The sequence below is a fragment of the Callorhinchus milii genome, unplaced genomic scaffold, assembly GCF_018977255.1.
Source record: "Callorhinchus milii isolate IMCB2004 unplaced genomic scaffold, IMCB_Cmil_1.0 Scaffold5, whole genome shotgun sequence".
In the NCBI taxonomy this organism is placed as follows: Eukaryota; Metazoa; Chordata; class Chondrichthyes; order Chimaeriformes; family Callorhinchidae; genus Callorhinchus; species Callorhinchus milii.
The window spans coordinates 737799-760716 of record NW_024704746.1 but is presented as its reverse complement, the minus strand read 5'-3'; the positions used below and the strand labels follow the sequence as shown (position 1 = coordinate 760716).

At 47.2% G+C, this 22918-nt stretch overlaps 1 protein-coding gene across 1 annotated transcript; it reads left to right on the top strand.

The window, feature by feature from the left end:
* Positions 1-5607: 5607 nt before the first annotated feature.
* Positions 5608-16906, top strand: mrpl55 (mitochondrial ribosomal protein L55). Its single transcript, XM_042335247.1, has 3 exons — positions 5608-5720; positions 14760-14961; positions 16612-16906. Exons 1-3 carry the CDS (start codon positions 5689-5691, stop codon positions 16759-16761), a joined length of 384 nt encoding a protein of 127 aa, XP_042191181.1. The 5' UTR covers positions 5608-5688; the 3' UTR covers positions 16762-16906.
* The last annotated feature ends 6012 nt before the right edge of the window (positions 16907-22918 follow it).

The following is a 22918-nucleotide window of genomic DNA, read 5'->3' as shown; positions in this document are numbered from 1 at the left end:
TCACCCTGGCTCAGGTGGTAGCACTCTGCCTTCTGTGTCAGAAGGTAGGAGATTTAAGCCTCGAGTCGGGCACTTTGAGCTCCTGTAGGCCAGGCTGGCAATTCACTGCAGTGCTGGGGGGAGCTCTACTTTACCAGCGATGCCGTCATTTGGATGAGACGTTAAACCGAGATCCCGCCTGCCTGTTGAGGTCGACATTAATGATCAAAGGAGATGGAGAGGGTGTGGGCGGGGGCTTCTCAGGGTCCTGGCCGACAATTTTGTGGTCCTCCCCCACCACCCACCCACCCCCAGTTAAATTGTTCATTCAATTCATGGCTTTTGTGAGACATTTCTGTGTGCTCCTACACCTGTTTATAATTTACACAGTCACTATACTTTACAGTGAATCTTGTGAAGCAGTTTGTGCTCCTGATGTGAAAGGTACGATATCGAACACAAGCAATATTATTCTCACTCCTGTTATCCATTATGTTTGTACCTTGTCCACCCAGATACATGCCCGTTGGTCTGTTTTTCCTGATTGCCAGCAAGATTATTGAAATGGACGACTGGGAGATTTTCAAACAATTAGGTTTGTACATCACAACCGTTCTTGGAGGGTAAGAGAGCAAGAGATATGATTATTTCCCTCCAAAGAGCAGAGCCCATGAAGGAATGCCACGTACGTTCCAAACAGAAAGGAGCGGGACAAATGTTTGGTTGCTAAAAGGATTGTGGCTTATTGCAATACCACCCTCCTCCCCCAGTGTAGGAAATGAGGATAAATTTGGGTTAAATAGCACAAAAAATGGGTTAATGTCATTTTCTCCAACCCACCCTTGCTTGTTTGCCCCCTCTCTCCACTCAGCTAACTCAGACCACACAGAGTCAGTACAGCTCAAACCTTCAGCCTCTAAATATGACCCTAACAACTGGTACTCCCTCCTCTACCTCTCCACCTCACTTTCCCTCTCTCTATTTCTCTTTAAATGGGGAAAGAGTGGGACAGTGGGCCAAAGAGCCGGCCAGCACAGACACGGAGGGCAGAATGGTTCAAGAACCAATCCTTATGTTTGAGTTTGTGGGATGCATTAATAATAATAATAATAATAACAACAATAATCTTTGAGTTTCATGCAGGGCCTTTCATGTGGGGAGGACATCTCAAAGTGCTTTGCAGGATTTACTGAATAGTGTAGTCACTGTATGTTTTTGTAGGTCAACATGGCAGCCCATTTGAGCATAGCAATGTCCCACAGACAGGCATGAAGTGAATGACTGTTGGCCAGGACACCGGGGGAGAATCTTCCCTGCTCTTTACAGGTAATGCCACAGAATCTTTAGCATCCACCTGATGAGCACGAGGTTTAATGTCTCATCTGAAGGATTGCACCTCTAACAAGGCAGTGCACCTCCAGCACTGCATTGGAGTGTCAGCCTAGGCTATGTGAGCTCAAGGTCCTGACACCTTGAACCCACAACCTTCCGACTCAGAGGCGTGTTCTAGCAATTGAACAAGGCTGATATCTTTTCACTCTAAAACTATCCCCAAATCCTTTTGTGGTGCCTTCAATGTCAATAATAAAACCTCAATTCTCCTTCTCCATTATTATGTCCCATTACAGTTCAGCTACCTTGCCTGTGACTTTCAAATCCGTTGAAGAAAAGATTGGCGTCAGCAACACTGTGTCTAGGGTTTTCCTCCCATTAGCGACTACAATCAACCTGAACGGTTCTGCCCTGTATCAAGCTGTGGCTGTCATTTTTATTGCCAGGTTAACGGTTACTCCCTGAACTTCACACAGATAATCGTCTTAAGGTCGGTATTCGCATCGAATCACTTCACAGCCACAACTTCAGTTTAGGAAACTGGGTGAATGGTGATGGTGGAAAAGCAGTCAATAGAGTTGGGATTGTTCCCTCTTGGCTCCTGTTAACCTGGCAATGGCCGGGGTTGGTCTGCACACGCAAGCCACGGAAAGCTTGATAGTCAGCTTTCGCAAGTGAATTGCTACATGGATTTATTGGGTTGAATTCCAGCAGTTACCCCCAGTGAACTCTCTGGGCTGCTGCGGTTTTAATAATAATAATCATCCTTACATTTGATAAAACGCCTCATCACCTCATTGAGAAGTCTTAAAGCGCTTCACAGGATACATTGTAAAGTGGAGTGACTGTGTATTTTGTGGGTGATTTAGATAATGAAATTCCCAGCAGTTATCCCCAATCCACACACTGGTCTCCTCAAGCTTTGGCTTTCGTCAACCTGGAAATTAATGGTAGTACACAGGGGTAGAGGGCCACCGTGATGGGGGGAGAGTGTTAATGTCGGGGGGGGGGGGGGGGGGGGAGGGAGAGGGGCAGTGTGGGGCGGGGAGAGGGGCAGTTTGGGAGGAGAGGGGCAATGGGGTGGGGGAGAGGAGCAGTGTGGGGGAGAGGGCAGTGGGGTGGGGAGAGGAGCAGTGTGGGGAGAGGAGCAGTGTGGGGGAGAGGAGCAGTGTGGGAGGAGAGGGGCAGTGGGGTGGGTAAGAGAGGGTCAATGTAGGGGAGGGAAAAGAGGGCAGTGGGGGGGAGGAGCAATGTGTGGGGGGGAGAGGGGCAGTGGGGGAGGAGCAATGTGTGGGGGGGGGAAGAGAGGCAGTGTAGGGGGGGAAGAGGGGCAGTGGGGGGAGGGGGCAGTGTGGTGGGGGGAGAGGGGCAGTGTGGGGAGTGGGCAGTGTGGTGGGGGGGAGAGGGGGCAGTGTGGGGAGTGGGCAGTGTGGTGGGGGGGAAGAGGGGCAGTGGGGGGAGGGGGCAGTGTGGTGGGGGGGGAGAGGGGCAGTGTGGGATGGGAGGGGCGTTAAGGAATGGCCTGAGGTGGTGCAAGTTGTCATTAACGTTTGTAAATTTTCTTTTATTATTTTCTTATTATTATTTTGTTTATTTTTTCATCTGGGGTATAGTTTAGGATGTCAAGCGCGTGCCGGGATAGTGGAAGGAGGCCAACTAGATAGACTTTTCTCGCCAGCGAATTCTAATGTTCTTATCTTCTCATCTTCTCCAAACCTCACAGCCACAGTCTCCAGCAGAGCAGGCTCCGGGGTACCGAGCACAGGGGCAGTTGCCATGATGACCACGTTAGCTGCGGTGGGTCTGCCGTTCGATGACATACTGACAGTGGACTGGCTCCTATAAGTGAAAGATTTGTCCTCTGCGTGTGTCTGCTTAGCTCACGTTAGTTAAGGGAGATGTCAGGCTGGCTCAGTCTGTTTGCCGCAGTCACTGCACCTTACACTGGATTCCTGGCGATGCCCACGTTGAGACTGGGGTCCTCTCGAGGTGAAGGGCGGGAGCTGCATCAAATGCAAGGGATTTTTTTCATTGTTAACCTCGCTATGACGCGTGTATCACGTGAAATCAATCAATCAATCAATCAATAAACAAACAAACAAATAAAAGCTTAGAGATAATGCAGGGCTGTCCGTGCGCTGTTCATTGAATGCCCCGTCGTCAAGAACATCGTCAGTGTTTGCTTTATCTGTTATTTCCGTGATTCTGTCTGTGGTTGTGTTTTAAAAACATCAAAGGTGGAGATTTCTGTCAGGATTCCTTAATTCAGAACTCTGGAATTAGGCCTTCACAGAAAATCTTTCCAGCTCGATCAATCACAACATCCCTAACCTCCAGAACTCCCTCCATCTTCCCTTCAATCTCACCCCATCTCTATCACTTCCTTAAAACCTACCTGTTCCACTCTGCCTATGGTCACCTCTCTCTTTCTTGCTCCCCTCTCCTTGGTTTCTTTCCTACCCCGGCTTTATAAAGTGCCTTGAGATGTTATTCAATGATTATACTTCAATCATTGCTGTAACTATCATTGTTATTCAATTATTGCCACGTAAGTGCAAGTGGTTTTACTTTCGTTACGCATTTCCTATAATAATAATAATCCTTGCATTTGATATATCTATAAAGTCAAGAACTTTACTGCGTTTGTGTGAAGTGTAGTGACTGTGTATTTTGTAGGCAAACACAGTAGCCAATTAGTACTTAGTAATGTCCCAAAAGCACCGATGAAGTGAATGATCAGTTTTATCAAAGGGGATTGTTGGCCAGGACACTGGGGAGAAACTCCCTTCTCTTTGCGAATCGAGATCTTTGACATCCACTGACCATTTAACGCTTCATCCAAAGGATGGCAACTCCAACGATGCACTGCTCCCCCCAGCGCTGCATCGACTGTGATCTTGACGTGGGGCTTGAACCCACCACTCTCTGACCTGGAGGTGAGAGTAGGACAACTGAACCAGGCTGACACGTGTTAGAGATGCAGACCTCTGTGCCGTTTAACCCCTCCTGTGAGTAGCGCTAATTTATTTCCTTTATTTGCTGGTTAGGGGACCGCTTCAGAACGATGGTGACTGTGCTGGGAGACGGGATCGGGGCAGGAATCGTGGACCATCTATCAATCCAGGACTTGAAATGACATGAGCTTCAGGTCAAAATATTATCAAGAATCATCAGGCCATTTAAAGTCGGCTTGTTGCAGTGTGTTATCCCAGGATGTTAAACTCAAGCCTTAGTTCATTTCCTTCCTGTGGTGCAAAATAGTTTTACATGTTGCCAAAAAGGAAATCTAATTGTGCAAAATCATATAATAATAAAACACAATTCTTGCGTGTGATTATAGCATCTTATCGGTCAGAATGTCCCAAAGGGTTTACTGCAAAAACTATAAAGAGCTTTGACAGGTTGAATAGTGAGCAACTGTTTCTTCGTCAGCAGAATTGAGGACCAGAGGCCATTATCTTAAACTCGAGCTGAAACCTTCAGAAGTTGTATAAGGAATCGTGTTTTCAGGCTGCAGTGGGATTCACTCCCCAGAGGGCAGTGGAGGCAGAGACCGTTGAAAAATTTTCAAGGCTAATAGACGCGGGAAAGCGGGACCGGCTCAGGGGCCGACTCCGCTCTTACGTACAATCACTGCACTCCGTGAGAATTATGGAAAGTGCTTCAATCCACACTTATTGCCCACAAAGTGTAGAGTCAATTCACTTCACAGTGTGTCCTGTGAAGCGCTTTGAGATGTTTTGATGACGTGACGCGGCGCCGGTCAAATCCCGGCATTGTTATTGCTCCCTCAGAAGCCGTTCTTCCAGTTTGTGTTCGCGGCGACTGATCAACAACTGATCAACAACTGATCAACAACTGCCACAATTCCACCATTATCCAACACCAGGACAACTGCTGCAATCCCGGCTCTCGCCACAGGGGCTCTGTGCTGTGCTGGGGGCGGGGCTGTGCTGGGGGCGGGGCGGGGGCGGGGCGGGGCTGTGCTGGGGGCGGGGCTGTGCTGGGGGCGGGGCTGGGGGCTGTGCTGGGGGCGGGGCGGGGCTGTGCTGGGGGCGGGGCGCGGGGCGGGGCTGTACTGGGGGCGGGGCTGTGCTGGGGGCGGGGCTGGGGGCTGTGCTGGGGGCGGGGCGGGGCTGGGGGCGGGGCGGGGGCGGGGCTGGGGGCGGGGCTGGACTGGGGGCGGAGCTGGGCTGGGGCGGGGCGGGCGGGGCTGGGGGGCGGGGCTGGGGGCGGGGCTATGCTGGGGCGGGGCGGGGCTGGGGGCGGGGCTGGGGGCGGGGCTATGCTGGGGCGGGGCGGGGGCGGGTCGGGGTAGGAACCTCTGTCCGGGGTCTGGCGGCTCCGGGGACAGGTTTGGCGGCGGCTCCGGTGCTGATGGAGCGGTTTCGGGTCCGACACATTGTTCAGTGAGTAAATACCCCTCACACCCACCCACAGGGGGTCACACCCCCCACACCACCCACAGGGGGTCACACACCCCCCCCACCCACAGGTCACACCACACCCACAGGGGTCACACCCCCCCCACACCCACCCACAGGGGGTCACACACCCCCCCACACCCACCCACAGGGGGTCACACCCCCCCCACACACCACAGGGGGTCACACCCCCCCACACCCCCACAGGGGTCACACCCCCCCACACACCACAGGGGGTCACACACCCCCCACACACCCACAGGGGGTCACACCCCCCCCACACACCACAGGGGTCACACACACCCCCCACACACACCCCCCACCCCACAGGGGGTCACACCCCCCCCACACCCACCCACAGGGGGTCACACCCCCCCACACACACACAGGGGGTCACACACCCCCCACACACACACAGGGGGTCACACCCCCCCCACACCCACCCACAGGGGGTCACACACCCCCCACACCCACCCACAGGGGGTCACACCCCCCCACACCCACCCACAGGGGTCACACCCCCCCCCACACACACAGGGGGTCACACCCCCCCCACACCCACCCACAGGGGGTCACACCCCCCCACACCCACCCACAGGGGGTCACACCCCCCCCACACCCACCCACAGGGGGTCACACACCCCCCACACACACACAGGGGGTCACACACCCACCCACAGGGGGTCACACACCCCCCACACACACACAGGGTGTCACACACCCCCACACATACCCCCACACACAGGGGGTCACACCCCCCCCCCACACACACACACAGGGGGTCACACACACACCCCCACACACACAGGGGGTCACACACACCCCCCCACACACACACACACACAGGGGGTCACACACCCCCACACATACCCCCACACACAGGGGGTCACACACCCCCACAAACAGGGGCTCATATACACACACACACAGGGGGTCACACACACACACAAGGTCACATACACACACACACACACACAGGGCAACACACATATACACACAGGGGATCACACCCTGAGATAGAGAGACATGGAGCACACAGTAAATCACATACGCAAGGAAGAGAGACAGTGAGACAGACGAGAGAGAGTGAGAGAGTGAGTGAGTGAGTGAGACACAGAGAAAATAAGAGAATCACACAGTGAGCGCGAGAGACACACATAGTGAGTATAATATATAATAATCCTTATATTTAGTAATACAGAGAGAATCACAGTGAGAGAGAGAGACACACACACAGAGTACAATATGATAATCCTTATATTTAATAATACAGAGAGAGAAAGTCACTGAGAGCGATTGGGATAGAGACCCAGTGAGTAAATCACACGGAGAAAAAGAGCGTAAATGACACAGAGTGAGTGCGAGACAGTGATAGAGAGAGAGTAAGAGAGAAAATCAGAGACATTGAGAGAGAATGTATAAAAGCGCTCTGAGATGCTGTCCTACATGACGTGCGCTATATAAATGCAAGTTGTTGTTGTAAATCACACAGAGATACGTAGTGAGTAAATCAGAGAGTCTGAGAGAGAGCGAGACACACACACACACACAGTGCGACAAAATGAGTGAAGAGAGGGTGAGATATGCGCACACTAAGAACAAACAGATAAAGAGTACAGTGAGAGAGGGTGAAGGGGTAAAAGAGAGAGGCAGACACAGTGGGAGGGTAGTGAGGGAATAGAGGCAGGTAGGAAGATGCTATGAATTTGGGGTGACCAACTTTGCTTCATATCACCTTTAGTTTCAGAAACAATTACCATGAAATTGACCTCACCTTCAGCAATGTGTTCCAGAGTCAAGCTTCCCTCCTGCCCCACTTCTCCAGATGAGAAACCTGAACAGATCATAGAATTATACATCACAGAAGGAGGCCATTCAGCCCATCGTGTCTGTGCCGGCTCTTTGAAAAGAGCTTCCAAATCAACCCCACTCTCTCTCCGTAGCCCTGATCAACCCCACTCCCCTCTCATAGCCCTGATTAACCCCACTCCCCCACTCTCTCCCCATAGCCCTGATCAACCCCACTCCCCCGCTCTCTCCCCATAGCCCTGATCAACCCCACTCCCCCACTCTCTCTCCGTAGCCCTGATCAACCCCACTCCCCTCTCATAGCCCTGATTAACCCCACTCCCCCACTCTCTCCCCATAGCCCTGATCAACCCCACTCCCCCACTCTCTCTCCGTAGCCCTGCAAACATGTCCTCCCCAAATTATTATCAACTTTCCTCTTAAAAGTTGTTAAGGAATCGGCTTCCCCCAGCCTTTCAGGCAATGCATTCCAGATCCCAACAACTTACTGCGTGAAAACATTTCTCCTCCCCTCTGTTTCTTTTAAATCGGTGTCCTCAGGTTACCAACCCAGCCACCAGAAATAGTTTCTCCTTGTTCACCCTATGGAATCCCCTCATAATTTTGAAAACTTCGATTAAGTCTCCTCTTAACCTTCTCTGCTCCAAGGAGAATAATCCCGGCTTCTCCAGTCTCTCCTGATAACTGAAGTCCCTCATTCCTGGTACCATCCTGGTCAATCTCCTTTGTACCCTCTTCAATGCCTTGACATCCTTCCTAAAGTGTGGGGCCCAGAACTGAGCACAGTCTCTAACTGAGGCCTAACCAGTGTTTTATATAAAGGTTCATCATAACTTCCTGACTTGTGTATTCTATGCCCCTATTTATAAAGCCCAGTATCCCGTATGTGTTTTTAACAGCTGTATCTACCTGTCCGGCCACCTTCAAAGATTTACTTATATGAACCCCAGGTCTCTCTGTTCCTTCACCCCCTTGCCCAAGGGCGAAACCTTGGCCAAGTTTCCTTATTCCCCACGACTAATAATAATTCCTCCAAAACAAAACAATAATACATTGGTCATTTTCAATCCACGACTGTTTGTGGGACGCTGCTGTGCGCAATTGGCTGCCGCGTTTGCCCACAAATATAAGTCAATTCACTTTACAGCATATTCTGTGAAGCGCTTTGAGATGTCGAGAAGACATGAAAAGCGCTATATCAAATGCAAGGATTATTTTTATAATTATTATTAAGATGATCCCAATACCGACCCCTGGAGGACACCACTGCACACTTCCCTCCAGTCAGAAAAACAACCGTTCACCACCACTCTCTGCTCTCTGTCTCCCAGCCAGTTCTGTATCCACTGCCACTAATAATGATAATAATAATAATAATCCTTGCATTTGATATAGCGCTTTTCACGTCAGGAGGACGTCCCAAAGCGCTTCACAGAACACACTGTAAAGTGAATTGACTGTATATTTGTGGGCGAACGCGGCAGCCAATTGCGCACAGCAGTGTCCCACAAACAGTCGTGGATTGAAAATGACCAATTTATTATTGTTTTTGTTTTGGAGGGATTATTATTAGGCTCTGTGTGGAGTAAGGAAACTTGCCCAAGGTTTCGCCCTCTGCCGGGAATTGAACCAGGTCTCTCACTTGCAAAGCGAGTGCACTAACCACTGAGCTACAGGACTGTCCCTTTAATACCGTGGGCTTATATTTTGATGATAAGTCTCTTATATGGCACTTTATCAAACGCCTTTTGAAAATCCACATAAACTACATCAACTGCACTACCTTCATCCACCCTCTCTGTTACTTCATCAAAAAACTATCAGGTTTGTTTGACACGATTTGCCTTTAACAAACCCGTGTTGACTGTCCTTTATTAACCCATATTTTTCTAAGTGAAAATATATTTTGTCCTGGATTATAGTCTCTAGAAGTTCCCCACTACTGACGTTGGGCTGACTGGCCTGTAGTTCCCAGTTTATCCTTCTACCCCTTTTGGTACGGGGGAATAACAGTTGCAAACCTCCAGTCCTCTGGCACCACACCGGTGTCCAACAAGGATAGAAAGATTGTGGCCAGAGCTTCCTTGAATTCCCCCCTTACTTTCCTCAGTATCCTAGGATGCATCCTGTCCGGATCAGGTGACTTATCTACCTTGACAACCTTTTTAGTTCCTCCTCTCAGTTTATTCTTATCCAATTTCTCTCCCCTCTCCTCCAATACTGTGGCATCAGCTGCATCCTCGTTTTTTTGTGAAGTCAAATGCAAAGTACTCATTCAGTACGTCAGCCATGTCCTCTGCCTCCACAAGAAGATTTCCTCTTTGGTCCCTAATTGGACCCACCCTACCTTTGACTAACCTTTTATTCTTTATATGCTTCTAAAATACCTTAGTGTTCCTTTTTATGTTACCCGCTAATCTTTTCTCATACAATCTCTTTGCCCCTCTTATTTCCTTTCTCAGTTCTCCACTGTACTTTCTATATTCTGTTTGATTGTCTTCTGTATTTTAGACCTGACATTTATCATAAACCTGCTTTTTCTGTTCTATTTGAATCCCAATTTCTTTATTTATCCAGGGAGGTTTGGATGCCCTACCTTTCCCTTTTGTGAGAATGTATTTGTTCTGTCCCCAAACTATCTCCTCCTTCAAGGCTTCCCATTGCTTGTTGGCTGTTTTACCTGCCAATCTTTCTTTCCAGTCCACCTTGGCTAGATCCCTTTTCAATTCACTGAAATTAGCCCTCTACCAGTTGAATATCTTCACATTTGATTGATACTTGTCCCTTTCCATAACTACTCTAATCCTAACGATGTTGTGATCACTATTGTCCAGATACTCTCCCACTGAAACCTGCCCCACTTTATTCCCCAGAACGAGATCCAGCACTGCTCCCTTCCTCATTGGGCTGGAAACATACTGATCCAGAAAGTTATCCTGCACATATTTCAGGAATCCTTCCCCCTCCTTGCCCTTTACACTGTTATTTTGCCAGTCTATGTTAGGACAATTGAAGTCCCCCATTATCACCACTCTATTGGTTTTGCATCTTTCTGAAATCTGCTGCAGATTTGCTCATCCATCTCCATCCCACTATTCGGTTGTCCGTAGTATACACCTAACACAGTAACAGCTCATTTTCTGCTCCTTAACTCTAATCAACTCTAATAGATTCTGTTTTGGACCCTCTTGCACATTGGCCCTTTCCAAGGCAATAACTGTGTCTTTAATCAATATTGCCACACCACCTCCTTTTTTCCCTTCCCGACCCATCCTGAATACATTGCAGCCAGGAATATTCAGCTCCCATTCCTGCCCGTGTTTGAGCCAAGTCTCCGTTATTGCCACGGCATCATAACCCCATGTGACAACTTGAGCTGCAGCTCACCAACCTTATTATCACACTCCAACAACAACAACAACAAGATTCCATTTATAAAGCGCCTTTCACGTCGGGAGGATGTCCCAAAGCGCTGCACAGTTGGGTCATGACCCGAGCAGGGGGGAAATGGTCAGGGTGAGGGGAGGGGGGGGGAGCGAGGAGGGGGGAAATGGTCAGGGTGAGGGGAGGGAGGGAGCGAGGAGGGGGTGCATTTACACACATGCATCCAAGACACTGAGTCTGTTCTGCATTTCTCCCCCATCTAATCCCATTGCTATTCGTCTCTCCCGGCCCTCTATGTAACTTGTTTGTCCTCTCTGATGTTACATCCTGATTCCCTTCCCCACTTGAAATTAGTTTAAACCCTTCCCCATAGCATCAGTTAACCTTCCTGGGAGGACATTGGTCCCAGTCCTGTTCAAGTGAAACCTATCCACCTTTTACTGGACCCACCTACCCCAGAACTGGTCCCAATGTTCCAGGAACCTGAAGCCCTCCTTTCTGCACTGTTTCTCCAGCCATACATTCATATGTTTGATCCTATTGTTTTGATCCACTTGCACGAGGCACTGGGAGTAATCCAGAGATCACCACCTTTGATGTCCTACTCTTTAACATTTTCCCTAGCTTCTGATGCTCTCCCTGTAGGTTCTCATCCCTTTTTTTTCCATTCATCATGGCTCCCAACATGGATCATGACTTCTGGATGTTCCCCTTCCCCCTGTAGAATATTTTGCACCTGTTCTGTGATGTCTTCAACCCTGGCAGCATGGAGGCAACATAACATGCAAGAGTCACATCTTTAGTTGCAGAAACACTTGTCTACTCGTTTCACTGTTGTGTCCCCAATGACAATTACATTGACACTCTTCCCTGTATCCCCCTGAGCATCCATTTGCTTTTGACTCCCCTCCCAGAGGTGTCATCACCCTGACAGGTATTCACTGCAGAGAACCAGTTTGTGGCACACTCTCAGGGGATTTCTGTACTGCCCGTCCCCTCTCCCTACCATGCCGAGTGGTCACCCACTCACTCTCCTGCTGAACCCTCTGTGGCTGTGGGGTGACCACCTACTGAAACGTTTTTGATCCATGAACTCTCCAGCCTCCCGTATGCTATGTAGTGACACCAGCTCAGAAACTCTGAGCTCCAGCTCAAGCAGCCGGAGGAACTTCCAACACACACCGTGTCTGTCCAGGGCTCACAAAGCCTCCTGGAGCTCCCACATTGTGCACGCAACCGGTATCAGCTGCGCTGCCATATTTCCAGACATGTTTTATATTATTTTAATATAAATATATTTTATGATTATTATCTCTTTCCCCCCACTCTGCACTAAATTTCCACTCTCGCCAAATTCCATAACAGAATTCTCACTCTATGCCATCTAAAATTCCCAGTCTTCCAAATTCCTTAAAATAATTCCTTAAAAGTTCCCTCTGCTCTCGCAATTCTCCCCTTTATATAGGCCTCTGATACAACCAGTTTCAACTGGTCAGCAAATAATTAACTAATCCCTAACATCTGGCCTGAGACTAACTGCTGATTTGACTTGTTTACCTGTTTGTTTACCTCAGGCCACTGAAATTCTTGTTCATGCCCTCATCACCTCCAGGTTCGACTATGCAAACGCTCTGCTTGTCGGCCTTTCCAACTCCTCCCTCCACAGCTGCAGATAATCCAGAACTCTGCAGCCCATGTCCTCTCGCGCACCAAACTCCTTGACCCCATCTCCCCCATTCTCGCCCAACTCCATTGGCTCCCTATCCTTCAGAGGTTCCAGTTCAAGATCCTGACATACGAAGCCCTCCAAGGCCTCGCCCCACCCTACCTCTGCGACCTCCTAACCCTCTACCAACCCGGCAGCTCCCACCGCTCAGCCGCCTCCGACCTGCTCCCAAGTTCCCCGACCCACCCATCTCACCATTGGCGGGAGAGCCTTCAGATACTCTGTCCCCAACCTCTGGAATTCCATCCCCCAGTCACTCTGCCTCGCCCTCTCCTTAGCTTCTTTCAAGTCCCGCCTCAAGACCCTCCTCTTCAACCATGCCATGGGCCACCCGCTTCCACTTCCCTCCCTTCTCCCTCCCTGACCACAGCTCGGGTCTGAAATACTGTACACTGTCCAGCTCCTTGGGACGTCCTCCCGACGTGAAAGGCACTATACAAATGTAATCTTGTTGTTGTTGTTGTTTGAAAAGTTATTTTGCTCAAGAAGCAGCTCCACTCTTTTGCTAAAAGAAAGAGTTCTCTCTTGCTCAAGAATTCCCACTCTCACCAAATTCCTCAAGTAGAATCCTCACTCTGTTCCACCTCACTCAGTTCCCTCCTCACTTTGGTGAGCTCTCTGTTCGATAAATAAATACTCGTAACTTTTTTNGGGGGTGTGGGGTATCAAAAACGTGTTCCATAATGGCTCATGTAGTACTGAACTGGGTGATATTGGACGTTTTCGATGGTTTAACAGGACAAACCATGTTGGTCCCATGATCAGTCCCAGTAATGTGGTTTGTGGTGTGTTAGCTTCAGTAGGATGGGAGTGTCACGATTGGGCTCCCCTGGATTCCGTGGGGTACAAACTGCTCCAGTATTCATCTTGAAAGTAGAAACAAAAGTCGCTGGGAACACTCAGCAGGTCAGGCAGCATCTATGGAGAAAGAAAAGTGAGTCAACGTTTTGAGTCCACGACCTTTCATCAGAGCTGGGGCATGTTGGGAGGGAGAAGCTTTTAGGGGTTAACAGAGGCAGGGCAAGGAAGACAAAGGAGAAAATGGGGTAGAGGGCAGGGGATGATGAGTTAAATAGGTTTTAATGATGCAAAACAAAGGGGTGGGGGGGATTTTCAACAGCAGGGGAATAGAGGTGTTAATATTGCAGAACATAAGTGGAGGGAAAAAACTTGCAACAAAACAGGCAGATCAGGGAGAGAAAAGATGTGTCTGGGACCAAGATGATGTGGTGGTTATCACAGAAGAGAGGGAGGAGGAAGGTGAGCTGTTATGGTATGAAATTGTTGTAAGGTTCCCTAGCAGATCAATGAGGTGCTTGCTCGAGCTTGCGCTGTGGCTCATTGGAACAGCATAGGAGACGGTGGATGGAGAAAGATCATAGTGGTTACTCTTATAGAATCACAGAATCATACAGCATAAAAGAGGCCATTCGGCCCATCGTGTCTGCGCCGGCTCCTAAAAGAGCAATCCCACTCAATCCCACCGGCCCACTTTCTCTCCATAGCCCTGCAATCCTGTCCTCCCCAAATACCCATCCACTTCTCTCTTAAAAGTTGTTATTGAATTGGCTTCACTACCCTTTCCTCCTAACTGAGCAGCCATTTCAGAGGGTGCTAAGCATCACCCATGCAGAATGGCACTGACGTCACTCGCTGTCCAGACCATGTAAAAATGGTAGATTTCCTGGTGCCTGAAGGACATGTCACTTGGGCTCCTGATCTGTGCTGGAAATGAACATATGGATATTAAAAAGTTGCCCGAGGACCCAAGTGATGAAACATGTCCACCAGGAAGCCACCACTGACACATTGACATGAGGTAACATCATCAAGTTGGCCATTTTGGCCTTCCATGGGCCAGCCGGCAACTTACATGCTAAAAAAAAATTACCTGGGTAACAGGTCATCAGGTCACTGCTGACATCACATCATATCATATGCAGTGAATGCAGATTGCACCCCCTCCAATGCCCTGGTTGGGATTTTATTCACACCCCCCCCCCCCCCCCAGCTGGGTAACAACGCAAAATGAAATTTGTTTACTTATACATTTGAAAAAAAAACTTTGCATTAAAGGTTATAGAAATAATTTTTCTTTTCAATAGGTTCTTGCAACAAAATGCTTTTTGCAGATTGCTCCGTGCCATGAATCCCTCACACAGCATCCCTGTGCGGAGTAATTCTAACAGAACATCAGTGGTGCGTCATGGAAGGCAAGCCTATGGCAGGCTGTATCCTGTTCTGCTGGTTCAACCTGACGGATCCACTATCAATATTCTATACAAGGAACCGAAAAGAATTCTATATGTAAGGATTAAATGGATTATTTGGTGGGGGCAGAATTCAGTTCATTTAGAACAATAATATTTTTCAGTTAACATTTACAGTTTGTTCATGTGAACTAGCCACACTGATTGTTTCATGCCTTTCGATTATGTTCATGGCTCAAATGATATATTTGTTCAAGCCATTGGTCTATTTATATAAATAATAATCCTTACTTTTTTTTGCATTTGATATAGTGCCTTATTACGTCATCGAGACGTCTTAAAGCATTTCACAAGCTATACTGTAAAGTGAATTGTCTGTGTATTTTGTGGCAACTAGTTTGCATGTAGCAGTGTCCCACAAACAGCCATGAGTTGTTGACCAGAACACTGGGAAAGAGAAACTTCCTTCTCTTCTTGAATAGTGCCATGAGATCTTTAACATCCACTTGAACAGGGAACTCGATTTAACGTCTCATTCGCAGGACAGCACCTCCAACAGCACTCCGCTAGCGCTGTATCGGAGCCTCATCTTAGACTATGTGATTTCAAGTCCCGAAGTGGGGCTTGAACCCACAACCTTCTGACTCAGAGGCGAGAGACCACTACCACTATGCCAGGCTGACACAATATAATCTGAGAGTGCTTCTGTCAAAGTGTTTTCATCCTGATCTTGCCTGTGCCCCGGCCAACAATCCCCCAGATAAACGTGGTCATTCACTTCACGGCTGTTTGTTGGGCATTACTGTGTGCAAGTTGGCTGATGCATTTAACTACAAAATACTTGATCACTATAATTTACAGTAAAACCTGTGAAGTGCTTTGAGGTGTCCTCCTGACATGAAAGGTGCTGTATCAAATGTAAGGATGATCATTATAACAGTTGAAATTGGAAACTCAAAATCCTGGTGCAAGGTAGAGATTTCCTCCTGTGAAATGCCCTTTTTTTGCCTCCGTTTGCTTTAGAAGCTTTTTTCCATCTGAATTTAGACTGTTACATATATTCATATCCATTCTGCACAGTCCCTTCACAAATCACGAGATAGTACACACAAGACCATGAGTTTGCTTCTATCTATATATGTAAAAAGGACATCAATGCACTTGTCGGATCTTGGTGCTGTCTATTTGAAAATTGGAGCATTATCTGCACCTAACAGAACTGCAGACGGGGAAAGGAAAGATCAGCTGATATTGAAAGCTCACTTTAACTGAGTTAAATGGCAGCAAGAACATGAAAGAGAACGCATGTATGTATTTTTTTTATCACCTTCAAATAATTGTTGGGGGAAAATACTGCTGGAGCCAATCAAGCAGACCATTATACACCCAACAGTCATAGGTTCAGATGGCGTTTTCTGAAAATATTCTTAAAACATTTTGTATGCAAATGTAGAATCCTTGAATTATACAGCACAGAAGGAGGCCATTCGGCCCATCGTGTCAGGGACGGCACTTTGAAAAGAGCTTCCAAATCAATCCCACTCCCCCACTCTCTCTCTCCATAGCCCTGCAAACTTGTCCTCCCCAAATATCTACTTTCTCTCTTGAAAGTTGTTCTGTAGGACTATTGTTTTTTCTGTCGGATTGTCTTGACAGAGCTATGAATCGCCTTAAACACCTCGTTCCTGTCAGACCGAGATGCCCGTGATTGACATGCAAACATAACGACAAAATGATTTTGTTACAGATGCCAGTGGACATTTCCCTCCTTTCGGAGGACGAGAGGAAAGTCCGGATGCGCAGGCGAGAAGCCAAGAAAACAAAACACAAGGAGGAGGAATTCGAGGAAGAGGAGTTTAAAATGGATGATTACAGCAAATTCTGGAAGAAAAAGTAATTTAGAAATGTAGGATTGTGAACATTAACCGCTAAAGGTGCCAGCAAAGCCACTTCTCTTCATTTGGCAGGTGGACAGTTTGTCTCTATTTCACGTTGTGTAACAAGTACAAATCACAATAAATTAATGGAGCAGTTTTACGCAATATAATCTTTCGTAAGTTATATTGTCGACCAAAATAGTCATCACAGCGAGTGTGAAGGTCTTGTGTTTGAGAGGCTTCACACGGTAACAAGTTCTCTTTATAAAAGGGCAGGTATCAGCCTGGCTCAGTGGATAGCACTCTCACCAGTGAAGTCAGAAGGTTGTAGGTTCAAGCCCCATACAGGGAGTTCAGTGTCCAGGCTGACACTCCCAATACAGCGCTACATACAGTGCTACACTGTCAGTGCTGCTGATCAGAGGTTAAACTAAGATCCCGACTGCACATGTTCAGATGGACGTTAAAGAGTTTAATGTGGGAGTTTCTCCTGGTGTCATCACCAACAAACCCCCAGATAAAACTGTCATTCACTTCATGGCTGTTTGTGGGATAGTTGCTATATGTAAATTAGCTGCCACAATCGCCTACGAATGCAGTCATTTAATATTTTACAGTAAAAATCCTGTGAAGTGCTCTGAGATGTCTTCTCGACATGAAAAGCGCTATATCAAATACAAGTTGCATTATTATAAGTTTTGCTGGTGCAGGAGAACTTCAGTGAATCAACCGTGTCGTACTTTATATTTTTAAGAAAATAGGAACAGTAAGAGGCCATTCAGCCCATTGAGCCTGTTCCACCAGTTTATTAGATTTTGGCAGATCTTTTAATCCCAATGCCCTGCCCCTGTGCCATACCTTTAATATCTCTACTACCCAAGTCTCTGACTCTCTCTCTTACACACCCCTATTGATTCTGCCGCTACAGGCTTTCTGGAGTAGAATACTCCACATTTTCACAATCCTCTGTGTGAAAATTGCATCCTGGGCTCAAGATTTGCCTAGATAATCTTTTCTACCCTATATATCGGGATAAAATACTATTGAACTGGAGCAATCATAATAATAATCCTTGCATGTGATATAGCGCCTTATCATGTCTTCGAGACGTCTCAAAGCACTTCACAGAATTTACCGTAAAGTCAATTGACTATATATTTTGTGGGCGAAACATGTCATATTAATCAAGACCGCATCAGTTATAATGAATGGCCAAACCCAAAGTGTAAACTTCCTCACTCTCTCTCTCTCTGCAAGTTGAACTGTCGTAGATTTTCAGTCCTGGTATTTCCTCTGTTATCGTATATACAAAAGAGAAGAGAATAGAGGGGTGGGGGAAGGTAATAAATAAACTCCATCACTGGTTAGCTGGACCAAGTGACCTAGTTCAGTTCTGTACAGTCTGTGTGATCCTATTTAATTCTATGACACTTTAAAAAACTTGCTGTGATAGTTGGTTTCACAGGGTTTATCTGACAATTTGAACATGTTTAACTTCATTTTATTTGCCCACAAAATACAGTCAATTCACTTTACGTATATTCAGTGAAGCGCTTTGAGACGTCTCGAACACATGATAGGCGCTGTATCAAATGCAAGGATTATTATTATTCAGTTTATTTTTGCATCCTGTGTGGCAAGTGGTGCTACTGAAGTTACGTTTTCCAGGCCCAAAAGAACAATAGGATGTCAACGGGGGACATTTTGCTTTGCTTGGAATTAGGCTTATATCTGTACTATAATTTTGAAGCTTGTAGCTGGGTTTCTGTGGCCACCAGTTGAACAATAATTGGCCAAACCACGTAGATCACATCAGACATAGAAGCAGTCAGCAGATTTTATCCATCCTTCCTCAATAACCTATCATCTATCTCAGTGGATTACAATGGACATGTAACTGGTTGACCGGAAGAACCCAGAGGATGATGGTATAGGGAATGTCATCAGACTGGGAAAATGTTACACAAGGGTCTGTTTTTGGACCTCTTTTATTTAATTTTTTATGAATGATCTGGAACTAGGAGTCGCGAGCACAGTGACTGAGTTTTCAGATGACACTAAGCCAAGCTGAACAAGACAGGTTACAGGAGGATTTGAACATACTTGAGAATTGGGAAGATTGGAATTCAATAAGGAGAAATATAAAGTACTTCACAAGGGGACAAAAAATCCTGGAAGGGGTTATTATTTGAATGTAAGGAAAATAATAGGTATGGAAAATTAAAAAGGACCGGGGGCCCCTGAATGACAATAATTTGAATCTCTCCCAACAATGCTCTGTGGCAGTGAGTAAAGCAAACCAGATGTTGGGATGTATCAAAAGATCAATAGCAGCCGGAATAGTGGGGTAATCCTGCCACTGTATAAATCATGGGTGAGACCACACTTAGACTGTGTACAGTTCTGGTCGCTGCAATACAAAAAGGATATTGGAGAAATCGAGGATATGCAGAGGAGGGCGATCAGAATGATGGAGGGAATGGAGGGAATGTACTGTGAGGAGCGACCAGTAAATTGGGCGCATTGACGCTGGAAAAGAGAAGATTGAGAGGTGACATGATTACTGTCTTCATTAAAATTCTAAAGGGGCAAAACAATATAGATCATGACAGGCTGTTTCAACTTGTCCAGGACAGTAAAACCAGAGGACGACCTGCAATTGAACAGGGGGTAAACTCAGAACAAATCTACACAAACACTATTTCAGTGAGCGAATAGTGAACCTGTGGAACAGGCTCCTGAGGGAGATGGTTGAAATAGGAAATGTTGATTCTTTCAAACACAGTTTAGATAGTTTTAGGAAATAACATTATGGGGAGTTTGGGACATATGTGTATGGAGCCAGCAGGAAGGTGGAAAGTGAACTAGATGGACTATGGTCTTTTCTTGTCTAGCATTTCTTATGTTCCTATGTTCTTATCTCCCTTTCAAGCATAACACGGCAGTGATAGGATTGTGCATGGCTGTTTGCACTGTTAATCATGCATAACATTGGCCATTATATTATCTCGGAAACTCATTCAGAGCTGAGGAGTAAACGAGATTGCAATACTGAGCCCAAAGTTGTTATTTATTTAGAATGTAAATTCTGGATGTTTTTTGGCCACAGGGCTTGAGTCTATCATTGACCTTCCTCATCATGGTTAATGAAAAACTTTGTTTCTTGGCAAGTTAGGTTTGGAGAATGTATCAAAGCCCGAGAAAGAGTTGTTGCTAGTGTAACGGACCGAACAGATAGGTGATCTACATTGAATGGCAGAAAATACCTGCTTGAGATGAGGGTTTTTTCGCATTCCTTAACATTTAGTTTTTCGTCAGCCAGGTGTCTGACACATGCGGAAACCCATCACCAGGTTTAGGTACCCGAGATACCGATAAGAATCCAAAGCAAGCTGAGATTTCCATGTATCCCACCTACACATTGGAGTCATGTAGCTCAGTGGTTAGAACACTCGCCTCACAAGTGAGAGACCTGGGTTTGATTCCCATCAGGGCGAAATGTTGGGCAAGTTTCCTTACTTCACACACCTCTGTTTAGCCATAAGTAGGAACCTGGTTGTTAGTCGATTGGCAGATCGCTTTTCCAGGGGTAAAATTCCTTAAAAAAATAATAATTTGGTCACTCAATCCACGATTGTTTGTGGGACACTGCTGTGTGCAATTGGCTGCCGCGTTTTGCCTATAAAGTATGCAGTCAGTTCAATTTACAGTATATTCTGTGAAGTGCTTTGAGACGTGTCGAAGACATGATAAGACGCTATATCAACTGCAAGGATTATTATTATTATTACACATGGAAATCCCAGAGGTAGATTGTTGGACTGGAATGCACTCTCTCTCCCTCTCCCTAGAGGGTCGCACCCTGCTTACCTAATTCCAGAAACTATTAGGCGCGGGTTGGCAAGAACAAGGCTTGGGGATTCTAGAGTGTGTGTTGGGGTAACCAGCTAAAACCGTATAACTTGCCATTGGTATCACTGCCTGACAAGCTTTCCCACTGCTTGTCCAGCTAGGACCATTCTACCTGTTGGAGCTTTGGCTGCAGGGTTAATAGGAGCTGAGTGGGATGACTCCCTGCCCCCAGTGACAGCTCAGCATGAAATGAGTGAGACATTGCCACCATCTTCCTGTCCGCAGCTCAGGCACACGTCCCTTCCTATTGAGTGATGGTTCCACCAGTTGGAGGTGTGGAGTTTAAGCAGCAGCTGCTGGTCTCTCTGCAACCAATCACAGTGGATTCCAGGCGCTGGACGTATGAACGTATGTTACAAACTCGGACTCCAGGTAACACCCTCCAGCAGCTGCTTCCCCAAGCCTCAGAGTTTCCTTATCAGCTATCTGGCAGGCGTCTGCCTTCAGGGTGATGGGAGAACCTATATAGGACAGCATGTGAAGTGCAAACCACCTTGATGTTCTCGAGGTCCAAGTCCAATGCCATGTACCAGACTCACTCAGCACCAGCTGCTCAATCCAGGTCCTCATGTAAAGGGCATTGGCAAATAGACGTGCCTGATGTGAAGCAATCTCCACCTCCAAGTGCTCAGTGACAGGTCAGTGTCAGATAGGCCAGAGCCCTCCCAGAGCTCAGATGCATAAAGGAGGATTGGTTAATCAAAGGCCTTGTCTACCACAAGCCTGACCTGCATTGGCACCTTGCTGGGCTTGAAGAGGGATTGCCATTTGCCCCTTCTCAGCGCTGTCCGTCAGGACAGTGTCCAGACTCACGTTGGTATCCGCCACGACCCTGAGGTACCAATAAGAGTCAACAGTTGGGACTGAAGCCCCTCGTATCTTCCCATTAACACCCTCAATGTTTTCTTTTGGGCCATTAGAATCAGGATTCCCCACTTGGGGATGACTATCACCATGTCCCACTGGTTGGCCTAGTGTTCAAGATGGTGGAGGCAGCCCAGGTGAGTTCGCCAGCAACACCATATCAGAAGCCATAATCCTGTCAGAGCGGAACAGGTACATCAAGTCCTTCTCCCTCGATGCCATCCAACACGTCATTGATGAGCACATCGAACAGAGTGGGTGACAATGGGCAGCCTTGCCTTACCCCCCTTTCCAGAGGGATGAGCCACTGTTGACCCTTACACAGACTTTACACACCTCCTCAAAATGTTCCCTCGAGGCCCCAAGGAGCCCCTCGTGTGTCTGTTGTAGACACCAGACTTGTCTAATACTGGCACTAACCCGGCGAGGCCCCTCTAGCCTTGGCCAACACTCTTCAGCCAGGGTGTGAAAGATTTGGGATTGTCCTTGTGCAGTCGCACATCTTTCAGAGTGACTCAGCCATTGATCTGCTTCATTTCTTGGTAGAAGTTGCCTTTGCTCAGTTCTCGCTTCTTCCGAGGAAGCTTCCAGAACCGCTTTAAAAGCCTCTGCTTTCACCTAATAGCTCTCCTTCCCTTTGCCATTTCCCTGACCAGGTCCCACTTCCGAGATGATGATCGAGAGATCAGATCTGAGCTGCTCCCAACCACTGACGACTATCGAACATTGTGTAGCGTCTAAACCTACAGTCGCAGAAGGAGATCGTTCAACCTGTTGCATTTCATCTCCAGCCACAGACAAGAACCAGTGACAAACACCCTCCCTGGGTCTCTGAAACATATTGCTTCTGAGAGAAATTCATTAATTGTTTCCAGCTCTTCTTGTCTGCCACGTAACCACCCTCCCCCCTCTCTCTCTCTGAGAACCACTTGGTCTCTCTCCCTGCCCCAGCTGTTGGAGACGCATTGAGACATCCTCCCGATGTGAAAGCTGCTATATATGAATGTAAATTGGATTGTGTAGCTCAGGGGGATGCAGTGATTTCTTCAGCTTTATGTGGATTCCTATAGCTCAGTGATTAGAGCCCTCGCTTTGCAAGTGAGAGACCTGGGTTCGATTCCCGGCAGGGTGAAATCTTGGGTAAGTTTCCTTACTCCACACGCCTGACAATAATCCCTCAAGAGAAAAAAACAGAATAATTAATTGGTCATTTTCAATCCACGACTGTTTGTGACACGCTGCTGTGCGCAATTGGCTGCCACATTTCATCCACAAATATGCAGTCAATTCACTTTACAGTCTATTCTGTGAAGTGCTTTGAGAAGTCTAGCTATATCAAATGCAAGGATTATTATTATTATTATCTTTCTTTTTTTTGTTTTGTTTCCAGTCGGTAAAACA